This window comes from Citrus clementina, unplaced genomic scaffold, assembly GCF_000493195.1.
Source record: "Citrus clementina cultivar Clemenules unplaced genomic scaffold, Citrus_clementina_v1.0 scaffold_3, whole genome shotgun sequence".
Classification (NCBI taxonomy): Eukaryota; Viridiplantae; Streptophyta; class Magnoliopsida; order Sapindales; family Rutaceae; genus Citrus; species Citrus x clementina.
In genome coordinates, this window is record NW_006262339.1 from 36,950,216 (window position 1) to 36,972,149 (window position 21,934).

Below are 21,934 nucleotides of genomic sequence, written 5' to 3' on the forward strand. Positions count from 1 at the left end.
ACCACGTTATCATGTTCGGTAATGTAAATAATCACATTACTACATCACTAATATTCACTTTCCAAAATTATTGCAAAGAATATTCTTTGATAAGTGATTAATATGAATGAGTTTTACTTCCATTACAAAATAACAAATATGAATATCTACATTATTTTATGAGCAATAACCAAAATATATGAACAAAAGGGAAGAAAAAAAAAATCACCGGCCGTTATGATTCCAAGTCATGAACCTAAAATTAAAAGATTTAGCAATTCAACAATCAAGAGTATGTACGCTGGTAAGTGCGGAAAATAACCATACAACCAAAAGGAGTATCAAAATTGTAATTTCAGTGAAAATCAATGGACCAGCACACAGATATCATTGCATTAAAGAACATCAAATATCGGAAGGACTCCAAGGGTGACCATTTTCCTGCGAACGAAAAGTGCCGTACATGATTATGTACCCAACTGTGTTTAGAGAATAGAGATATTCTGGCTCGTATAATCAACCTGGTGGAAAAATCCCCAAAACTAAACAACTCCTGCCCGCCTCTCTCAACTTTCAACAACCGTTACAAGTTAAATCACTGAATTTCCTGTTTGCTTTTCTCATCGTCATACCCTGATGCTTTTCCACTTCTACCAATTGCATATGGCTCTGGCGAAGAACTATTACATTGCATTTCAAGACCATGATAAGATCGACTAACAAAATACTCTGCTCCAGATTTAGCTGTTCCCTTAACAATAGGATCGAGACTTCTGTCACGCAATTGCAAAGCCTTCTCCGCTGCATTTGCTAAAGCAAGAGCTCCCTCCTTCTCTTCCTCCCCATTTTCTGTTTCTGTAACAATAGTAAATTAACAACTAGCGCCATATCTTACCTGACATAAGGTGTTCTGAACTGTGCTCTTCAATGAACTTCAAAACCAAATTGGGCAATTTAAAACAAAAGTATCTTTCGTGTAGAAAAAAACCTATATGTACCAGACATTGCTGTACAACTAGTTAACCATGAATTTATTGATTTTATTTAGAAATTAATCATTAAAATTTGTCTCTTTATCTCACAAGAAATCAAAAAATTCTAAGTCAATAGGCTTTTCTAGTAAATTATAGATCAGTCAGGTTTTTTTTACTCATCATTCGACAAGGAGAAGAAGACACTGACAAATAGCCTAACTTTATTTTTTGTAGCACTTCAATTGTCAGTTTGTCACGACGAGAAAACTTTTGACTAAATGTTTTCCTTTGAATCATAATTTCCACTAAACAACATTCAAAATTGTAAACCTCCAGAATAAATCATGTTTACTGCAAAGCCTCAAACCAGAAGTGAGAGGCATACCTGGTTGGGCAACATCTTCCACATATCCACCTTTAAGGAAGGAAAACCGTGCTTCTTCAGCCTGATCGCTTCCTTCAACTGGTGAAGAACTCATCAAATCACGAAATTCCATCACATATGCTCCTGTCCATTGAGTTCCTCTAAGGGAAGAAAAAAATTGTCAATGTCAGAAAAATGAAAAGTTGAAATTAGATCCCCCCCCCAAAAAAAAAAAAAAGATTAACAAGAAATAGAAAAAATATATTAACATGTGAAAAGTACAATGGTGTGCCAGATATCCACTAGAGAACCCAAAAAAAGGTTAAAAGGGGAACAAAAGCTATATAATTAGTTGAAATTACATTAATAACTAGCGTTTAAAATTTAAGAGAAAGAAAATCTTGCTGTACCTGCCGAAAGCCAGCATAGCTTCAAATGGGGTTATAACAGGAGCCAAGAATTCTTTGCTATCCAAAAGAGCAGTTTGGGCACACGAGACATTAATGAAAACATCACACTGCAACAAATATAAAATATCATAATTAACATCAACTTACTTAACAAAAGCATAGACATCCTACATGCTTCTATCAGAGCTTGCCTCTGGAAAGTTTGCAAGTTTTGCAGGGTTTGGTTTTCCCATGACAAGAGTGTATGCTTTTTTTCCTGCCTTTGTAATCAATTCTTTCATCTGATGAATCATATGAAGGTAGCCAGCTGCGTCAACAGTAGCAAATTAATTCCAAGACCTCTGTAATGCATAAATGAAGTAGCATACATAAGCCTTAACACAAAAGACAACTTTTAAACTGGAAAACAGACACAGGCACAAATTTAATCTGTGACACATAGGAATTGTTACAGTATGAAGATGGCCTCAATTTCTTCAAGTGTATAAATAGACTGAACAGCTCTTGCCAGTTGTTTCATGTAGAATTTATCATTGATTAAGTAAAGAATCAATTCACCACTCAAAATTATAAAATCAAAGCTTCAACATATGAGAGGTATCTTGTGTAAGTGGAACTCAAGAAAAATCTTCTCTTAGTCATGAATCTGACCTTATCATTTTGTTTCATCTTTCTGAAAATAACACAATCTTTCTAAAAGAATTGCACAGATTTTATCATTTTATTTCATCTTTAGTTCTTAAGATTAGTAAGAGAATTAGAAGTAACAACCATAAGAGGAGGCAATTACAATATTAACAGTGATAGACACCCAAATACAATTGCATTTACTTTTAGCTAGCCAAGTGTGCCTAATCTATTTTTACAAACTCATAGTTCGATTCCGGAACACTAGTGTGTCACTTTGATAAGATTAAAAGATCATAGAAAGTTGAACATACCTACACCAAGAGTTCCCACTAGTACTCCAATAATGTTAGCATCCTTTGCTTTCTCTACCAGGTAGTATCTGAAAGAGACAGTAGTGCAGTGAAACACACACTAATGCTACAGGAGTAATAAGAAAAGGGATAAAGATGGACTATATATCTATTATACTACATGAGAAGGGAAGATTATAAGAAGAAAAAAGGACATGGATAAAAATAGACAAACATAAAAGGGGTTGCAAAAGCATGGATGACATTGGTTGAATAATACCTACGCTTAAGAATTTTCAATGGTTGAGATACGTCAGTCAGCAAGCGCTCTTCTGTTGCATCATATCTGACTAAAAACAACATCACCAGAATTAAAATAAATAAATAAACATTTAAGAGAACAATACACTACCGTCATACTTATGTATGCTGGAGGCAAACTAAGTGCATGAAAGCATCTCAAGTAATAGTAATTTAGATTCTAATGAATTTTCCTAACCCTATAGGGACAAAATAAATAAAGAATCAACATGATGTACGAGAAATTGTAACGCGTAATTTGTTGTTTCTTACCGTCACTTGTAAGTACCAAAAGCAAACAAAATACACTGGAAAACTAGAATTTCATTAGTATTTCAAAAAATATTATGCTTTACTGATTGAGAAAACTCTGAGAACATGATGGAAGAAAATACACAAGCAACACTGAAATCTCGTTTAGAACTCTGGAACAGAAGGAATTTCCCACTCTTGAACAAGAATCAAGAGTGGTCCAGCCTGTGATAATACATTTTCCTGTCTAGCACCACAAATAGGGGAAAAGCTCATACAGAAAAATAATTGTCAAGTTATGGTTTGAGTTTAGAAATCAAACAATCAGCATTACCACCCGACCACCAGGTTTGATGGAAAAATGCAGTGTAAAGACATGCGAAGTAAACAATCAATCTAAATGAAAGAAGACATGGAAAGAAGCACCACACATCTAGTGCACCAGAATTAATGAGACTGAGCAATTACTTTGTGTCAATGAAGAAAATGGAAAAGATGAAATCAATACAAACATTTCCAAAGAAAATATATCCTCAGGCAACTAAGATAAACATTGTGAGTGCTTACATGCATTTACGAAAATAAGAAAAGCATTGTGTGTGCTAATGTGCAAATTCTACAAAAATATGTTACGCCTGACAATATGTTATTAAAGGAAACTTTGCAATAAATTTCAGGAAAAATTTAGCAATTATCTACCTATTTCGCAACCATTAAATGTCAGTACAACGTTTGCAAAAGCTGAATTGTCAGAACCAATCCAGAAAAGCAAGTGTTCCTCCATTTTTTTTCTGTCGGGGATATTCCAGACCAAGCCTCCAATTGTATGCCTAGTACAGCCACCAGCTGGTCCACATAAACTTTTATGATCTTTGGATGGTGTTATAACTGTACACATAACATCAGCAAAATTGATTTCTAATTTCAACCCAGACCCATAAGAGCTTGATGCCACTTTTACTGCTTCTCTAATATGTGGTATTGCATGCGCATACTCCAATCCATAAAGAACCTGCATTTAAAAGAAAATCTGATCAACAGCCCTGACAGCACAAAAATTTCTGGCAAAATCAAATCATTATATCACAAAGAAAAACCATTCAATGTAAAGAAGAATCCCATATGAGGGGGGGAAAAAAAAAGAAGAAGAAGAGAGAGAGAGGATACACCACCCATGCAGTGGAACATAGTGTTCCAATCTAGAAAAAAATCTTTCCTCTTAATTAGTGCGCTGATTTTCTACATATCTGATATTGTGTGTCACACCTCATAGTGAGGATACACCACCCATGCAGTGGAACATAGTGCTCCAATCTAGAAGAAAATTTTTCCTCTTAATTAGTGGGCTGATTTTCTACATATCTGATATTGTGTGTCACACCACATAGTGAGGATACGCCACCCATGCAGTGGAACATAGTGCTCCAATCTAGAAGAAAAATTTTCCTCTTAATTAAGCGGGCTGATTTTCTACATATCTGATATTGTGCATCAACCTCATAGTCAAGTCATAATTAGTCCTTCCAATAAATTCACTTCCAACATGCCAGAAATTCAAGGAAACAAAGCTTCTAAACCAGCTGGTTTATAACTATGGAAAAATTAAAGTGAAAACTAGAAGGGGCAGCTTGAATTGGCAGATATGTTACTAATATGAATATACAGACTCCATAAATTTTAGGATTTCATGCATCATCCTCTTAAATAATCCACAAGCCAAGGACCTAATAGGTACAGAGAGATTGCTCGCCACATTTGATTGAGCCTAAGGCTATGTTAGCAATAAGAATATATGTCAAAACATCAGAAGTCCAGGAGACAGAAAGACATAAAACATCACAACATCAACAAAAGGTGGGCATCAGGCACAAAGTTTTCATTGCTGACATCCACTATTCCTTGCTGGGGCCAGAGAAAGAGGTTTAAAATGGATCAAGAAGAAATACATTAGATTTTCACAAACTAGCATGTGCTTATGGCAACATAAAAGTAAAATCAGTGCAGAAGGCCCAAAAAACAAAAAAGACTATAGAATTAAAATCATACCAAAATAGGTTTGCCATTGGTCAAAGCATGCTTTGATAAGTTTTCAATGCAGTTTGATGTATTAATCGAAGCCTTTCCAAATACAAAGAATGCGGGAAGAGTCGATGTCCTGCAATCAAAACGTTATGCCCTTTGAACCAAAAAGTTAAAATTATTATTATTAAAAAAAATGAACTAGAAAGTCGACAGTCATAATAAAGTAGAAATATGATGAACTAAATTTGACTGTTGCATCCACAAACCCTGAACTGAAGCAGTCACTGAAAAGACCACAAGTAGGCAAACCAATAAAAACTAAAACAAATTGATAAAAGAGGAATCATAAACAATGTAACTCTTCTTCAAAACCTACCACCTAAATTCATAGCGTGGTCTTCCAGTAATTTAAACTTTCATCGAATGTAATCATTTTCCTTATAGATGACAAAAGAGAGGATAACAGGATTTTTAAGTTCCATCAATCCTAAGAAGGCCTAAGCATTGGTCAAACTAAGACTTTCGCAGAAATCAAACATACCTAATAAAAGTTATTTCTTTAGTTGTTACCTTATTCTAATAATTCTTGACTCTAGCAAAAACTTTTGAATGTAGTCTTTTTATCTCATAAAAGTAATGAGAAAGATAATAACAGAATGCAAGGCTTAGAGCCTAAGAAAACTTTTATAACCTCATCAAAAATATTAATAGAAAATATTATGTCACTCACATTTCCATTCATAATATTATAAACACGACCAGAAACAGCCTCAACAACAGTGAAAGAGAACAAAAGGAGAGAGCAGGAAAAAAAAGAAACAAAAAAGGTTAGGTTAATGAGTACTCACGGGCTAAGACAGGTATGTCCATAATGTATGACACAATCGGCATCAATGTGGGATGCTCCAACCTCGTCAACACAACAGCTGCCATAAGTTGTGTCTGCCATTACAAATAATCCAATATCTTTGTCATCCACACCCCGTTCACCATCAGAACTTCTAAGTGACCCAAGTTTGGCCCTCAGCGCTCGCACTATTCTTATTGAATCCTTCAATAAATTATCTGGAAACTAAAATCACTAAAAGCTTAAATTAAATAAAAACAAGGAAATTAATTAATAAATCAATAGAAATTCTAATCCTCAGGATCCCCAGACACCTTTAAACATGCTTGCATGATTACTTAAATAAATATACACATATGAGTTAAGATTACACCAATTTTATTTATTTATACAATAATTTGATTCGGAAAACTAAATATTGGATTTTATACTTGCAAGCGTACTCCCATGACTGCCAAGCCTCAGAGATACTTAGCCGTCCTATTGAATCAGCGATAAAAGTTTATGGATCTTATTGCTGCATGATTGTTACTAATGCGATATTAAGCATGGATTAGTAACATACTAATGAATTTAATCTCAATAGTTGAATCAACCAAAAAAAAAAAGAATCATAAATAAACTTATCAAGTGGTCTAAACTAATAAAAGTTTATCCTTGGCATGCGAGTCAAGCTTTTAATTCTCATCTCTTTTTCTTATGGATTGAGTTTCCAGGAAAATCTCTGTTTTGCTGCCTAGAAAATTCAATCATGCTAAACAAAGCTACTTCAAAATTCTTTATTTAAACTAACAAAAATAAACCTTTATCTTCCATTGTTTAAAAGGCAAAGCCAAATATTTAAAATCAAAAAGAAAATAACGAAATTTCTTTAAAATTAGAAACCCGAGATTTTACTAGGGTTTAAAAAAATGAAAAAAATGAAGAAAATAAAATACTAATATATGTTACCTGCAAAGCAACTCTAGTGAATTTCCTACTGTAAATAAAATCGGCAGTGCTGGCAATTTCGTAATTTAATTCGAAGTCCATATCCAAAGAGTTTACTAATCTCTCTGTATTTCACTCTTCAAATCGAAAGGATGGAAAGCAAAGAAGAGAAAAGGAGCCGGGGGGTGGTTCGTTTTTGCCTTCAGGTTTTATATTTTCAAAATTTTAGAGGAAAATAGCAAAACGAGTAATGACGTATGGCTCCCTGTAGTTTTGAGTTTCCTCAAATAAGTACACCTGACTTCCATTTCCGCAAAGAAAGGTCCGGACGCCTGTGAAATGACCGCATTACCCTTCGTTCAAAAATCAATATTTCAAGAAGATTTTTGTGTCATTGTTAATTATGAACAATTATTTTGTGTATTTTTTTTTTGTTTCCTTTTAAATTTGGTTGAAATTGTTTTTAGCTACTAAAAAAGAGTTCGAAAATATCAAAATGGAGGATTATTGAAAATAAAAATTTGGCATTTTCTCCTGTACTTGAGGAATGAAAGTGTCAAAAAAGAACATGCTCTCCAAAATATTGATGTACAATTACAATACATCACTCGAAGAGAGTGTTAACACACTCCTTGCAATACCAATGATCTCTCCGAGTAACCTGTGTAGAAACTGCTTGACCTTCCTCATCCAAGACAGCAGCTGCAGAACCTCGAGAATGATCCTTAAATGGAGGTAACTGAACGTCGTCTTAAATCTAGCAAACACAACATCTATCGCAAAATCAGATTTAAGGTTCGACTTAGGAGAGAGACCATAGAGAGCATACTTAGCGTACGCTAGCAGCCTGATCTGTTGGGGTGCTTTTAACTTGCTAACGATAGACCTCAGTAGCCCGTCTATGCGCAATACTGCAAGGAAGTTAGGAGGCAGAGACTCCATGAATGAAGATATGTCCTCCATAGTCAGAGAGACTAATTCCTGCTTCACTTTTCTTCTTTCTTCTGCTGACATTCCAGCTCCAAGAACAGATTTGCTGTCAATAGATCTTCCAGTAAAAATGAGAGGCAAGTATCGCGAGTACTGACCAATACCAAATCGTTCACCTAGATGTTTTATTTCGTCCGAGTCCAGAAGAATCAATGCCTTCCACAGTCGACAATAGTCTGCTCTAAATGTATCATCCAATGTTTTGCAAATTCCATGATCAAGAAGAACCAAAGAAAAGCCATTCCGACCTTCTGAAGAAACCAATATGTTGCCAGCATGTGGATCTCCATGCACAAAACCATGGACAAATATCATTTCAGCAAACACCTCAACCAATGCTTTTGCAACCTTTATGGGATTTGCTTTTATTTCCTTCAAAGAATCAAGATCATCAACTTTGCAGCCCTTACAAAACTGCATTGTTAGAACGTGGCTTGTTGTGAAATCCCAAAACACGTGAGGAACCCGGACCATCTCATTGTTTTTAAAATTCTCAGCTGTTTTCTCAGAATTTTTTGCCTCCTGAATGAAGTCAAGCTCCAAAGAAATGGTCCCAGCAAATTCTGATACCAGCCACCCAAACCTGTACTCTGGGAAAATCCATGTAACAGTCTTTGAAAGGAAAGACATAATTGCAATGTCCAGCCTCATCTTATGCTCTAACCCAGGGTACTGCACCTTAACTGCAACTTCTTGATTACCTCTCAGTATTGCATGATGTACTTGGGCAATAGATGCAGCAGCAATTGGCTGTTCATCAAGAGAAATGAATATCTCAGACAAATGCTGACCCAGATTGCTCATTAGTACTTCTTTAATGGATTTAAAATCACAAGGAACTGCCTGATCCTGTAGAGACGAGAGAGTTGATGAGTATTCTTTGGGAACCTGCCTAATGGCAGCAACAAACTGACCTGCTTTTACGTAGAAACCTTTGTTGATTTCACATAATTTCAAGATTCTCTTGGCTGAACGTAAATGAACCTCGGATAGTTTGCAAAGATAATCTTCAGAGCCAACAGACAAACTGTATAAAGAATATTTGTAGTCAGCAATAGTGAAAGTAATAGTCGAGATTGCCCGAGAGGAGCGAACAATGCCATCGATTCCAGCCTTAATTTTATCCGGAAAGAGTGGAAATGGAAGAAAATCAGAATGACTCGTTGCATGGAAGGTGAAACCGGTGGCTGTTAGTAGGTAAACTGTTCTCTTCAATATCTTGCTAGCCTTCATGTTATAGAGGTTCATCCAATATCCAATTCTTTTATAGATTCAGAACCAAAATAATATTTTTCACCATATAAACCAGCGGTTTCACCAACATTAGCCACCTCCAAAATCTCAGCATCTGGAACCTCGCTACACTCCTACATTTGAGCTATAGAGTCGTTAAAAATTGCCATTAAGAATCAACTATGAAGCGTATTAAAGAAGAGAAAATATCCAACCTCAAGAATACCGAATAAATAAGCAATATAAATCCATTGACTCTGCTGACTGAAGTTGCGTGTAAGCGCTTGAGTTTGGAAGGAGAGAGCCAGTGCACGTGTATAAAATTAAGATTTTGGGTTGTAACAGATGATGAGTTTTTGTTGGGAGCACGTTCACTGTTAGAACGTGCTCCCAATTACTTACAAATATTACACACATAATAGGCAGGAACCAATTACACCAAAAAGGACTATTACATAAGGAATATTATGAATATGATTTCAATACATGTGTGTGTGACAATAGCATGCAAAACTAGTATTTTGAATGAATTTGATCTCAAGAGATGAAAAAGCAAAACAAATAAACCCTATTGAATTTGATTTCGTTTGAGTTTCCAGATAACCAAACAGAGAATGACGATGGAACAAGTTTTTTTTTCAACACATGTTTTTGGTAGTCAAAAGAAACCAACAAATTACCACGAATTTCTTTAATGTCCAGATAAATTAAATTTACAAAGAAGATCAGAGAATAAAGTAAAAGGGAAAACGAACAGGCTTCAACATTTTTCATAAAGGAACATAATTTCTCTAATTTTAACAGAAACTTAAATATAACATGAACTATACCCAGTTAGCTCAGTTTAGTCAATTAAACACCAGAGGTTTTACGAGGGTTTAACATAATAAATAAATAAATGTGTTACCTGCAAGGCGACTATGGTAATGAAATAAGCGGTGCTGGCAATTTCGTAATTTGATTCCAAGTCCATGACCAAAGAGCATCAGTACTTCTGTTTCAGTAATTCAGTTCACTCTTTAAAGAGAAGCGAAAAGGGAACGACAAACAGAACCAAAATGCAACCCGAACGGGGAACGGGTTTCGAGTTACCACAAAAACACGACCCAATCAATATTACATTTCTATTTATGCTTTAAGTAAAATTAACTTAAAGTAAAAAAAAAAAATGAAAACTTAATTAATAACCAGAAGAAATCCTTATGAAAATGAAACGATAAGAAAACTAGTGTCTCACATTGGTGCCGGAGACGTTTTAACCGTCATTGCTCGCCGTCTCACCGGAAGTCCAAAATTTCTGGCTAGTGGCTCAGAAGATTCTTCATCTGAACTAACGAAGCCAGCCGCGAGCCGCCACAAGCCTTGCTAATATCGTCGCTCACTCGCGGGTACGCAATCACTGGCCGCCAGAACCTATCAATTTCCTTTTTTTTCTCTCTCTCTCTTTTTTTTTTTAAAGAATTTCGATTATTACGCTTGCTTTGATGAAACAAAAAAATCAAATTTAAAAAAAAAAGTGCAAACGAAACAATTTTAAAAATTTGGTTCCCGGTATCGGGTTAAGTTACTGTGAAAACAAATCCGGGTCAGACCGGACAATTTAGTCAATTTATACGACGTAGTTTGTCAATTTGCCTTAATAAAAAGAAAAACCGCCTTTCACAGTCACTCTTTTTCCTCCGTTCCTTCTCCGTCCGTTTCAAATTGTAGGGCTTAGGCTTTATCGTTCCAAAATTCTCTCGTCCATTCCACATTCAAATATATGTAAGCCACACTGTCTAAATTTTTAATCTTTAGTATTTTAATTCTATCATATCCACAGTTACTAAAATTCCAATTTTTTTTTCAGGTTTAATTTTACGTTGGATTAGCGATTGCTGAAGAATGAATTGTATTCAGGCTACAAGTGCAGGCAAACCTTGTGTACATCTTCCAAACAGAATCCGTTTGGTATGTGAGCGTAATACTACACGCCGGACTTCATTGAAGCTTAATGCGACGGCGTACAATCATGGCTTGCTGGCGTTGAAGTGCCGACAGAAAAATACGGTCGCTTGCTCGCTTGGTGGCAAGGACAAGTCGGATGATAAGGTTAGAAAGAAGGCCTTTTTGTTTTAAGGCTGTGTAGGTGTCTCTTCGTGGGTGATTTAATGAATGCTTATATTTGGCTTCGTAGATGTCTCTTTGTGGGTGATTAGTGAATGCTTATATTTGTTTGATGAAAGGTGTGGCAGAAGTTGTAGAATAAAATTATGTTTTGCATTCTCTGTTTTTTCTTTTTTAATTTGGTAATGGAGTTTTTTGTTCGGCTTGATAACCCATTTGCATTTTGAGCCTGATGGGGTTAGCTGAATAGCTGGTTTTGAGTAGACTGTGATGCTTTGAACTTGGGAATAATTGCTTTGAAGGTTCGATTTTGTGCAAATGCCTCATTCTTGAGCTGTAATATTCATAATCTTGAGAGTAACTTAGGTGTTGTACAGGTGTAACCTCATTCATGATGTTAGTCTTTTTATCTGTAATCATGAAATGCTTCTTAGTTGAGACTTTATTTTTCAAAAGAATTTTGGCCGCTTTTGTTTTCTCTTTAACCTTTATATATATATATATATATATATATAATCAGTTATTCCCTTATCTTATTTGCAAAGGGCTTAATAAAAGATGAGAATTTGTTTTTGAAACATATTTGGGAGCATAAGATATTTGCACTTGCTTGGCAAAACTATGCGCATCTGACATCTTTATGTACATCATCAGGGAGCTCCATGGCAAGATTTCAGTAAAGCTATGGGAAATCTGGGTAAGGGGCAATCAATAGAGGATGTGTTACGGCAGCAGATTCAAAAGCAGGAATTCTATGATGGAGATGGCGGCAAAAGTCCACCACGTCGTGGTGGCGGTGGACGTGGTGAGGGTGGTTCTGGAGAATCTGGGGATGAAGGCGTTTCTGGGATCATAGATGAAACTGTGCAAGTGGTATTAGCAACCATCGGCTTCATATTGCTGGTAAATTATCTGTCTCTTCCTTTTCTTTTTTTCTCGCCCTTCAAATTGTGTCAGAAAGCACATAACCAAACGTACAGTCTTTAGATCACTAATTCTCACACATATCTGACTGTTTAGTTGTTCTTAATGATTGACGAAAATGGTGCAAATGATGAAAATATTCATGCACATGAGATGCAATACTGTTTCTGAGCTAAATTTACTTCCTTCTTTAATGACTGATGGTCTGCTTAATGTGAGGCTTAAAATTTAAAAATAAATCATTTAAAATGTTAATTGAATAAGAATAGATAGCAATAGTTGCCTCATATCCACTTTATTGAGTATTTCAAAAATGCTTTAGTTTATTGATTTTCTTGATGATGATGATGATGATGATGACGACAATTTATAGGCTTTTAAGGCCCCAGTTTGAAAACTGATGTCTCAGCCCATGTTTATTATCATTTCTCACTTACTGATTTCATTGCAGTATATTTACATAATTGCTGGTGAGGAGCTGACTAAGCTAGGAAAGGATTACATAAAGTATCTTTTGGGAGGAAGCAAGAGTGTTCGTTTGTCAAATGCAATGGACGCGTTGGAAAGTTTCTGGAAAACACTGAGCGATAACAAGTTGGTCTACGATAAGTATTGGTTGGAAAAGGAAATTCTAAATACCACAACGTGGTTTGATGGTCCTGAGAAGTACAGACGTATGCTTAGGTCCTATAGGGAACGGAGTGCTGATGAGGAGTCCTGATTTATTTTAGCAATCGTCCTTCCTCTCCAAGCGCACGTTATTTCTTTCCTCCCAATCTTGCATCTTCTGCAACGTTAGGAGGAACTAGCATTACATACTCTTTTGTTCTCTCTTATTTATTTTTCTGAGGCTACTACAAGATCAATTTTTTACCGCGTATTATTAGCTTAAAAGCAAATTTTGTATAGCAATTTAAACTTTATCTTCCATAACATTTCAGTTGATTATTGGCTCAGGCCTCGGATGTTTTTTTTTGCTTGCCATGTGGCCCAGATCTGTCTTCTCATCAGTATATTAATTCCTGTTGAATTTTACGCATACCATTAAGGATTCCAAACTAGTAAGAAGCTCAAAACCGACAGAAAATTAAGTTTCTTCCTTAGAATATGCTAGACTTAACCGGAATCACAAATTAGGTGAATGAGTTGCCGGTTTGAGCAACAGGAAAAGTAGCTTGGAATTTCGTCCGATGCAGTACGACTGATGCTAGCATGAATGCAATAATATTGTTTTGCTCGTCTAACAGAGGACTCAATTTTTAATGCATTGATTGCTTATTGTAAATGCTTACAAACTTCAAGTTGCTAAAAGCTTTAATGGGAATGTGAACAAATTGCAACGGAGGAGGATAAGATGATCTATTTGAAAGAACTATAATATAATAATAATCATCATGTGATATACGGTGATATAAGGTCGTTTAGGCCTGCAATTATCCTCAACATTACCCTTTCAGCCGAACAAAACATTTGATTAGGGCAATCATGGGAGGAGCAACCACAAGACGTTAATCATATAAAGGTCACTTCAATTGCTTCGGATCATCAAAATAATTGATGCTCATCTGATATTAGTTGCAGAAATTTCAATCACAAATCAATATACGGTGAGGCCAGCCAAAAAATTTAATCATTTGCAAATTTTTCCAGATCATAAGCAACCTATAAGAGAATCGAATGTCATCTTCAACGGGGCAGTCAAACAAAAACCCATTTCCTTATCCTCTAATTGTTCAAAACTGAAAGAATCTTTCTCCGAATATATGAGAAGACACAAAGGTTTCCAATGGTTTCTCTGAGATGGAGGTACGAACTTGTTCACACTCTCTTTGGCTTCTTCGTCGAACCTGCTCCATCTTTCCGATCTCCATCTACACCCTTCTTCTTGTCTTTCCTCTCCCTCTTCTTTAGAGCAGCCATGTGTGCCTTCAAAAGAGTTGCATAAGAAGCTTGAAAGCGCTGGTGATCCTTTGCCCCTACCTTCTCAACAAAATCATAAATCCCTGTTACTTTGTTAGCAATGACTTGCAAATGCATCATCAAAAATAAAAATAGACAACCAATTCTCCACCATTACCTAGCAAGACATGCATCATGTTTGTCCAGGAAAAGAGATCAGGATTGGAGCGCAGGCACAATAGGATAATTACAATGCATATTCACGATCTATATACATGGTACAGTTCTTAAATGCCCAGATCAATTCTAAATTGCACCTCTCACAAGTGGAGAAGCATGGCAATGAAATAATTCTTATAATAAAATTCAATGGTTGCAACCATATAATCCAATTTCCCAATCTTTCTTAACCCAATATTCAGGGGAAAAAAATGATGTGGCAGAGAACACTAACTTTATGAACTTGAGAACATGATAGCTCGGAATTAATTATTGCTGATCGAGAACATGATAGCTCTGAATAAATTATTGATGATTGGTCTGAGAAAGTTACCATAGTGAAGACATCAAGAACCACTTCTCGGTCTAATCTCGTATGATATTCCAGAAACCAGAAGACAAGAACCAAGAGAAACTTCCACATATTTTTCAGCATAATAGAAAAAGGTAAGACCTTGGCTTTGTATTCCTTTAATTTTTAAATATTAACTTTAACAAGGACACATGAGAGCCCACACTCCCTAACAAAGCCAGTGACATATATCGCAGCCCAATATTATCCTAAATAAAAATAGAATCACCATAACCTATTGCTATTGCTTGTTTACCAATAAGTAGCTCACCCACAGGAGCAGAAAGAGGTCAAAGCAAAGAACAATGAGATGGGAGGAAACAGTTTAGTTGTACTATTCTACCAACCAAGATCATCAAATTAGTATACAAACTTAGTTCCTCCTGCGGACGCTACATCTACCAACCATGTTCCGAATTTCTTACCAAGGTCCTTGTATCACAGTTCGGTTCCAAGAATCTTGTCTAACAAGACTTCTCTTCACCAACACATCAGAATATATCAAGAATCAAGCTTCAAATTGTAAAGTGAAGCATGACTAAAAGAACCACCCCATAATGAAAAAGAATCAATTCAACCTTCTTGTGCTGTTAGAAAAAAATATATTTAAGGCCACTTTATACATGCCTAGAATCAACATCAACAAACAAGAAGCAACAAGAAAAGTTGCTGACCTAGCACCACTTTTTCCTGATTCAAGCTCTCCATAAGCTCTCCATAACCAAACTACTCAGATATCTAAAAAACTTCATCTAAACACCAAGACAAATTGGTCCGAGCAATCACTTCAAAGGGGTTAAACATGAAAGCACCAATTGCTCTGGGAAATTTTACAAGAGAAATTCAGTTTCCATGCTCATCACATTCATGTTAAACTTTTTTCAAAGCTTAAAACAAAGCATCTTTTCCTACTAGCTTTAGTGAACATTGTAAAGAAAGAAAATCTCGAGCTTAAAACAGTAAGTTCTATCTATCAATGAATTACTAGCATATGATGACCGACTTCAAAATCATACATAGAAAACTGCTCTCAAACAGTTCATATACATCAGAAATTGAACTTAGCATTGTGCTTGAAAAATTGATGGGAAAAAGAGACAAACCGTAGTAGAAATCTTTTTCTTGCCATCAGTAGCACGAATAAGGCATCTGTACTCAACTGGTTCTCCAGCAGTTGCCATTTTATTCTTTTGTGATTTAGACTTCATTGACGCTACAATTCACATTAATGAAATTTAAAAAAATCATAATATCACACATAATAAACACCATAGCTAATAACCCAGATCAACTAAAAAAAAAAGGAATTCGAAATTACATCGTTTGACAGTAACCCAAACGGAGCCCTTGTCCCTGTTGCGCTCAAACATGCTTGTCAACTCATTTAGAAACGGATCCGGTTGCAAAAGACCCTTTGAAATTAAACCCAGAAATTTGAAAAATCAGCACAAAATTATATATTTTATAAAACAAAAGGAATAACCAATAATCCTTTTGGGTAGATAAACTAATAGAATTGAGGAAGCGATCGAGGGTTACCATTAATGACGTTTATGTTCGTTCTTGCAGTCCCAGACTGAATGAGTTGTAATTGAATGAGTAGAAGAAGCAACAAAGCAAATGAAATAGAGTGGAGCTATTAACATTTTATTTCATGGGCGTAGGCCCAAGGCCCATATAATGCTTTTTCATTTTTGTACTTCTACTGTTTTCTTTTTTAAAATTTAAAATTATAAATTATAAAGAATTATTCTGCGTGCAGCTCAAAATATCCTAAATAGTAAATACATCAGACCTCTATAATTTAAAAAAATAATTAAACATAATTTTATCAATGTTATTTTATTTTATTAAGGTTTCTTAATATTATTCTTGTTTTTACATCTACTTATGAAAAAGGAGGGAATTAAAGTCCTAACAATTACAAGGTGTAAATAGCTTATATTAGTAATTTTCATTTACTAATTCATAGGTAAACCATTTAAAAAGGAGTAGGGCTTCTTTTAACACCCCTCTAGATATCCTTATTACACTTCTTTTCAATGTTATTTCGTACAATTACCCCTAGTTAATTTATAAACTACAAATTCATTTCCACATTCCAACAAACTTTTACCCAAAAAAAGTATTTCTTTTAATTTTTATTTATAAAATACATAGAAGAGTCCCAATATCTTTAATTATTTTCTTTTTATTATATAGTTTCCATCTGCATAATTCTGAATTTTTATACATTTCTTATGAAAAATAAAATGTTAAAAATAAATATAAATGAGAAGTTATCAACCGTTTATCATAAGTTTACTCCATTATAAAAAAAAATTCTACTTACGTATTTTGAAAAATATATATATTTAACTTTAAGTGTTTAATTATGAAATGGGTGAGTGTAAAAATTTGTTAAAAGAATAATTCACTTAAACATTTAACTGAATTCACTTTGAAAATAAGAAATGAATTAATTTATTTTTGATTATTTAGGTAATTTCAACTAAAAAAAAAGATATAAAATGAATTCCATGGGTGTCAAAAAAGCTTGCTCCTTGCTCTTTGAAAAAACAGATTTTCAAAGAATTCTGCAATGTCGTTCAGTGCCAAGAGCCTCTTCCTATCAGTGCAAGCGGATCAAAAACCATTCAAAGGCGTGCTGAATTTTCAGATTTTCGACCAATGCCAAACCATTGAGCCATGGTCTGGGTCTACCTAGCTGAATAGGAATTTGCTGCATGTCTTAGTTTGCACAGAGTGTAGATAAAACTTTCTTTTGTGGAAAAAAGTAAAACTAAAATCTGGATAAATCTTCTTAGTGAACAGATTCTTCAGTCTGTTTCTTGAAGCTTGATGACAGCATCGAAGCTAAACTTCTCATCCGGTTCAAATAATTCTTCAAGATCTTCAAAACTCTGCTCAACTCTCAAGTCTTTACTTACTTTTAAATCTTCCTGCATTGACCCAAAAAAAAAAAAATGATAAACAGTCTTTACTTACTTACATTTACCATAGAAATATAATTGAGGAAATGGTACTGCCACAAAACTCATCATAAAACAATTTGGCATGAAATAATTAATCATCAATTATCACGGTGAATTATTTGAAGCATCTACAAGTAAATTTCTTAATCTGACTACCTTTTACAGTATACTTAAGTATATCGCAGAAGGAAGGCATTTGATGCATAACATACTCCTATACTTTAACCAATATTTCCCTTTGAAGTCTTTAACAATATCTAATTTATTATGCTTTTTTTTTTTTGAAGTACAAAATACATTATTTGGTCAAATAATTAATTCTACGGCATACTCATCCATCAATATTTTCTAAATTCATGTTACAGAAACCAATTCTTGGAATTCATCATAAGATTGGAACATGCAATCCAAATGCCATATATAAAAGGAAAGTCCATCGTCTTAATTTATTGATGTGATATTAATACGAGTTTTCTAGAGTCATTACTCCACTTGTACTCGATAGAAAAAGGATACTTGTAATAGTATTCACCGTCACGTCAACCTCCTTTTTTTTTATTTTTTTATCTCATCTTTTTTATTTTCTATTATCTATTGAAGAACATTACTATTATCGTGCATCAAACTTGTTACCATATAAACACATAACTTTATGTAAGCTTTGAAATCATTGACATGCCACATCAAATGCATCAATTTGAACACTTTTTTACTCTATCATGCTAAAGCAATAAGCAAGCAATTTGTAGAAAATGCCAAGATATACTCTATCGCAGGTCACCTTTTCCACAAATTCAGCTACGGTAGTATCAATTACTTTCTTGATGACTTCCTTGTAAACATTAGTAGGTCCAAGTACTTCTAATAAAATGTCTCGTGGTATCTGCATGACATGATAAACAAGCATAAAATTGGTAACCACCTTTACAGTCAACAAAATAAAATCCTTGTTTGTGCAGCGACATACATGCATGCGTATTAAAAAATGCTATAATGCCACTGTCTTTTTGCATCATTATGTAACTCAAAAAATTTTGAATGATTCAGCAGTTCCCATACTTTCAGTTCAGCCTTGAGAATTTATCATTGGAAGGAAAAGGGAAAATAAGACTGAATAAAAAACACAAGCTGCAGGACTCTCACCAAAAAAGAAGTGTGCCAAACTACGAGTTTCATAATTTCATACAAACAAAGAATCCTACGCAGACAAAAACATTCTAGTTTAGCATAAAAATGGATTGAAATGTAACCCCAACCCCTCTTTTTTTCTGTGGGTTCCTTTTACTTCCTTTTACAGAGCTTGCTCACATCTTTCTTCCTATTAATATATATAGAGTTTCAGGGTTGGGTCAATGGTTAGACATTCCAGGATTAGATCAAGGTGTCTTCACTTTAAACTCTACAAATTCATCTCCCAATCTGATTTGCTAATCTTCTTTTAGAGGTCCACAAGGGGATGGAAGCAAAACAAGATCACCATCATCACAAATCAATGAATTGATTGCAGCAAAACAATAGGTGATGGCAACTTACATTTGGTGTTTTTCCTGGCAGTGTCCAGATTATTCACCACATATGAGCAGCCAATTGAAAAAATTTCCAAAAAAATAAAAACATTAGTGATTCATTAAATGAGGAAGCGGATAAAATATAGTACATAAGAATACAACGGCAATATAATGATATGAAGCATAACAATATGAATCATGCATTTAGATCTAGAGATAATCCATACTTTCTGTCTAGTACAAACTGTGCCAGAACTTTTTATTAGTAATAGCTTACCATTCAACATACAAGAAACAAAAATTCTCAGCAAATTCAGAAAGTGGCAGTATCAGTGATGTGAAAAGAGATCCCAGTAGTCCAATATCATCCTAGTCTATGGTAGGCAATGATTAAACATTTCAAATACACATACAAGCAAATGCACACTCAATTGGCAGCGAGTAGTGCATAGGCAGAGAATATGATGTTCTTTTTCCTTTGACCAGGAAGAAACAAGTCAAAACTTAAGCCAATAAGATATTTTAAGAAAGCACATGCATGCAAATCTGATGATTATGTGTTTTCAAGGTTTAAAAGATAAGAATAACTTCACAAGAAATTGTTCAGTGCATAAATAATCTTACCTCCTTTTACTCTGCGAAAGCCTGGAATTGGCTGTGCTGCAGCAACCATTTTGTCGAATACATCATCAAAAATTGCCCGTGTTTTAGCACCGGATACCTCGACACCTATCTAGTAACAAGAAAAATATTTTGTGGTCAAACTTAAAAGCCATGTAATTGCTTCTGAATGTATAAAAAGTTTAGTATAAATCCAAGAAATGTGTGAGAAGCATAAAAGTTTCAACTTCAACCTTGAAGGTTCCATAATTTGCATAACATTTTGACAGAAAAAAAAAAGTCTTATACCTTCAGTTCTGTAGCCTCGTTTGTTCTAGTAGTAGAAACGACAAAGTCTTCAAATTGAGAAGAAGAAACTCCAGCGTCTTCCACAGCTGATTCAAGTTAAACCACGTATTTGCAGAAACTCTCAGTAGTAGCACTAGGAAAAAAGCCACAAATAAAAGGAAAATAAAGAACAATTGAGGACAACCAGAAATAAGCAAAAGTAAGACACGAACCTGACAATACTACAAAAATAGGCGGACAATATTTATGATTCTTCCTGCAATGTGAAAAGGCTAACTAATAATTGCTGTGTAACAGGCATATGGATTTTAATCATGTTCTAGTTCAAAATGACACAGCATGTTTGAAATATAAGCTTCAGAGCATAGGTCAAGTTATCAACCGACAAAGCACCCAAGAATTCAAATAATAAAGGTACAATAGTACTGTCATCACATAAATGCACAATCCACAGCAAGTATTGCTTATTTGTTAAGCAAAACTCCTAAGGAATGGTGTGCCAGGAATATTAATCAGCCTACTGTGTCTGTAAAATACTCAGAACAACTAAAGAAGTCCACTGCGTGCTTTGTTTTGTTATATCTTCAACACTTCTGAAAGAAATCACAGACTAAACAAGATGATCTCATGCATCAATTATTGCATATTGGTAATTCGGCTGTTCACTCTGTAGTTAAACAATCAACTTCTACGTGTAAAAACGACATAACTGACTTACACAAAAAGGATAGCTACCAGCCATCATGTGTAAAATGTTACTAGATCCCCTTGCTACCTATTTTTTCCCCCCTCCCACAGGGAATTCTACCATCTCTAATTATAGGGATGACAAGGGGTCAAGATTGTCATCCCCGAGCCTGGAGCGAAAAATCCCAATCTCAACCCAACTGATTTTCAGAGATATAATAATAGGTGCGAATGGGATGGGGCCGTCTCCCCATAGGAATTTTGAAATCCATACTGCTCCTATGAAATTGAACCAAAATATTGTAAACAAATAGCCTTGCCACATCCTGAGTTATCAGGTAAGGCTTAGCAAAGCAATGTATGAAGCCTCAAGCACTGACATAACCCACATGCAGAAAACAGATTTCGGGTAAATATCTCGAATGAAACAATTGATTCACAATTAGCAGAAAATCAGGTATTAAATTGGGAGAGAAACATTACCTTTTCAAAAAGTTTCGAGTGTCACACCTTGTTTGAGGCAAAAAACATGCTCTTTTGGAAGAAATTCTAGGAGTAGAAACATCAAAATGTTGTCTGCGATTAACAATCTGCAAAGAACCATACAATGCCATCAGTGTTCATATTTCAATACAAACATATAAACAAGGGGACAAAAAAGGTATTTGTTTTTTTAGAACAAATACTGGCAAAATAGAATAAGTTAAACTAAAATTGCATTAAAGGACGATAATTAAACCCATGTAAGAAAAAATGCAATACATATAAAAGGAAGTGAACAGATTGAAAATTATGAAATGGATACAAAAATATACAATAAAATATAAATATACTTTGAACTTTTTTTTGGGGTCAAATTAAGAGGAATAAAAGAATGAAGGCGGGAATTACTCTAGGGTTCAAGCCTAAGGAGAGTGATTTAACGGCTATCTCCATGTTATCTTTATCTTCTCCTTCTGCTGCTTCAACTGTTATCTTTTATCTTTACTATTGTACAAGCCAACGCCCCGTGGTTATGGTGATGTATGTTTAAACGCTGTCGTTTAAGAAAAATAAAAAAGGTTTAAATTTTACGAAACGGCGCCGTTTGGCACCGAGTGAAATTTATATAAAATCCAACGGGAACTCTGTTGA

The 21,934-nt window shown here is 34.8% G+C and overlaps 5 protein-coding genes across 9 annotated transcripts; 1 reads left to right on the forward strand and 4 right to left on the reverse strand.

Annotated features, from left to right (window-relative positions):
- Window positions 1-213: 213 nt before the first annotated feature.
- LOC18048890 (2-(3-amino-3-carboxypropyl)histidine synthase subunit 2) lies at window positions 214-7,191 on the reverse strand. Of its 4 annotated transcripts, none has more exons than XM_024188916.1 (10): window positions 7,020-7,191; window positions 6,070-6,293; window positions 5,246-5,354; window positions 3,899-4,211; window positions 2,928-2,997; window positions 2,669-2,736; window positions 1,919-2,034; window positions 1,728-1,834; window positions 1,339-1,478; window positions 214-834 (listed from the first exon to the last, which is right to left on the reverse strand). In XM_024188916.1, exons 1-10 carry the CDS (start codon window positions 7,098-7,100, stop codon window positions 575-577), a joined length of 1,488 nt encoding a protein of 495 aa, XP_024044684.1. In that variant the 5' UTR covers window positions 7,101-7,191; the 3' UTR covers window positions 214-574. The 4 variants fall into 4 exon arrangements, with proteins under 4 accessions (XP_024044684.1, XP_006442859.1, XP_006442858.1 ...); XM_006442796.2 differs by having other exon boundaries at window positions 6,070-6,302; window positions 7,020-7,139; XM_006442795.2 differs by having other exon boundaries at window positions 6,070-6,309; window positions 7,020-7,107.
- Window positions 7,192-7,505: 314 nt separating this feature from the next.
- On the reverse strand, window positions 7,506-10,703 carry LOC18048891 (uncharacterized aarF domain-containing protein kinase 1). Of its 2 annotated transcripts, none has more exons than XM_006442797.2 (3): window positions 10,459-10,703; window positions 10,129-10,238; window positions 7,506-9,355 (listed from the first exon to the last, which is right to left on the reverse strand). In XM_006442797.2, the coding sequence occupies exon 3, from the start codon at window positions 9,234-9,236 to the stop codon at window positions 7,593-7,595; it is 1,644 nt and encodes a 547-aa protein (XP_006442860.1). In that variant the 5' UTR covers window positions 9,237-9,355; window positions 10,129-10,238; window positions 10,459-10,703; the 3' UTR covers window positions 7,506-7,592. The 2 variants fall into 2 exon arrangements, with proteins under 2 accessions (XP_006442860.1, XP_024045385.1); XM_024189617.1 differs by having other exon boundaries at window positions 7,506-9,366; window positions 10,459-10,647.
- A 44-nt stretch (window positions 10,704-10,747) lies between these two features.
- LOC18048892 lies at window positions 10,748-13,204 on the forward strand. Its single transcript, XM_006442799.2, has 4 exons — window positions 10,748-10,985; window positions 11,071-11,312; window positions 11,982-12,230; window positions 12,703-13,204. Exons 2-4 carry the CDS (start codon window positions 11,106-11,108, stop codon window positions 12,970-12,972), a joined length of 726 nt encoding a protein of 241 aa, XP_006442862.1. The 5' UTR covers window positions 10,748-10,985; window positions 11,071-11,105; the 3' UTR covers window positions 12,973-13,204.
- Window positions 13,205-13,796: 592 nt separating this feature from the next.
- LOC18048893 (signal recognition particle 14 kDa protein) lies at window positions 13,797-16,351 on the reverse strand. Its single transcript, XM_006442800.2, has 4 exons — window positions 16,261-16,351; window positions 16,040-16,133; window positions 15,825-15,934; window positions 13,797-14,231 (listed from the first exon to the last, which is right to left on the reverse strand). Exons 1-4 carry the CDS (start codon window positions 16,261-16,263, stop codon window positions 14,070-14,072), a joined length of 369 nt encoding a protein of 122 aa, XP_006442863.1. The 5' UTR covers window positions 16,264-16,351; the 3' UTR covers window positions 13,797-14,069.
- Window positions 16,352-17,244: 893 nt separating this feature from the next.
- LOC18048894 (trigger factor) lies at window positions 17,245-21,781 on the reverse strand. Its single transcript, XM_006442801.2, has 8 exons — window positions 21,692-21,781; window positions 21,284-21,390; window positions 20,326-20,369; window positions 20,114-20,199; window positions 19,829-19,937; window positions 19,230-19,243; window positions 18,478-18,579; window positions 17,245-17,663 (listed from the first exon to the last, which is right to left on the reverse strand). Exons 1-8 carry the CDS (start codon window positions 21,734-21,736, stop codon window positions 17,541-17,543), a joined length of 630 nt encoding a protein of 209 aa, XP_006442864.1. The 5' UTR covers window positions 21,737-21,781; the 3' UTR covers window positions 17,245-17,540.
- Window positions 21,782-21,934: the final 153 nt, after the last annotated feature.

What these genes read in the sequence shown, in the direction of transcription:
- LOC18048892 (XM_006442799.2), top strand. Translation starts at nt 11,106, where the DNA reads ATGAATTGTATTCAGGCTACAAGTGCAGGCAAACCTTGTGTACATCTT. An exon ending in AGGACAAGTCGGATGATAAG is followed by an intron (nt 11,313 to 11,981) that starts GTTAGAAAGAAG and finishes GTACATCATCAG; the next exon opens with GGAGCTCCATGGCAAGATTT. An exon ending in CCATCGGCTTCATATTGCTG is followed by an intron (nt 12,231 to 12,702) that starts GTAAATTATCTG and finishes ATTTCATTGCAG; the next exon opens with TATATTTACATAATTGCTGG.
- LOC18048894 (XM_006442801.2), bottom strand. Translation starts at nt 21,736, where the DNA reads ATGGAGATAGCCGTTAAATCACTCTCCTTAGGCTTGAACCCTAGA. An exon ending in ACTCGAAACTTTTTGAAAAG is followed by an intron (nt 20,370 to 21,283) that starts GTAATGTTTCTC and finishes TTCACATTGCAG; the next exon opens with GAAGAATCATAAATATTGTC. An exon ending in ACGAGGCTACAGAACTGAAG is followed by an intron (nt 19,938 to 20,113) that starts GTATAAGACTTT and finishes TCTTGTTACTAG; the next exon opens with ATAGGTGTCGAGGTATCCGG.
- LOC18048893 (XM_006442800.2), bottom strand. An exon ending in TTGGGTTACTGTCAAACGAT is followed by an intron (nt 15,935 to 16,039) that starts GTAATTTCGAAT and finishes TGTGAATTGTAG; the next exon opens with CGTCAATGAAGTCTAAATCA. An exon ending in AGAAAAAGATTTCTACTACG is followed by an intron (nt 14,232 to 15,824) that starts GTTTGTCTCTTT and finishes TTTGTTGAGAAG; the next exon opens with GTAGGGGCAAAGGATCACCA.
- LOC18048891 (XM_006442797.2), bottom strand. Translation starts at nt 9,236, where the DNA reads ATGAACCTCTATAACATGAAGGCTAGCAAGATATTGAAGAGAACAGTT.
- LOC18048890 (XM_024188916.1), bottom strand. Translation starts at nt 7,100, where the DNA reads ATGGACTTCGAATTAAATTACGAAATTGCCAGCACTGCCGATTTTATT. An exon ending in GGACATACCTGTCTTAGCCC is followed by an intron (nt 5,355 to 6,069) that starts GTGAGTACTCAT and finishes TTTTGATTGCAG; the next exon opens with GACATCGACTCTTCCCGCAT. An exon ending in TTGAAAATTCTTAAGCGTAG is followed by an intron (nt 2,737 to 2,927) that starts GTATTATTCAAC and finishes TGTCTCTTTCAG; the next exon opens with ATACTACCTGGTAGAGAAAG.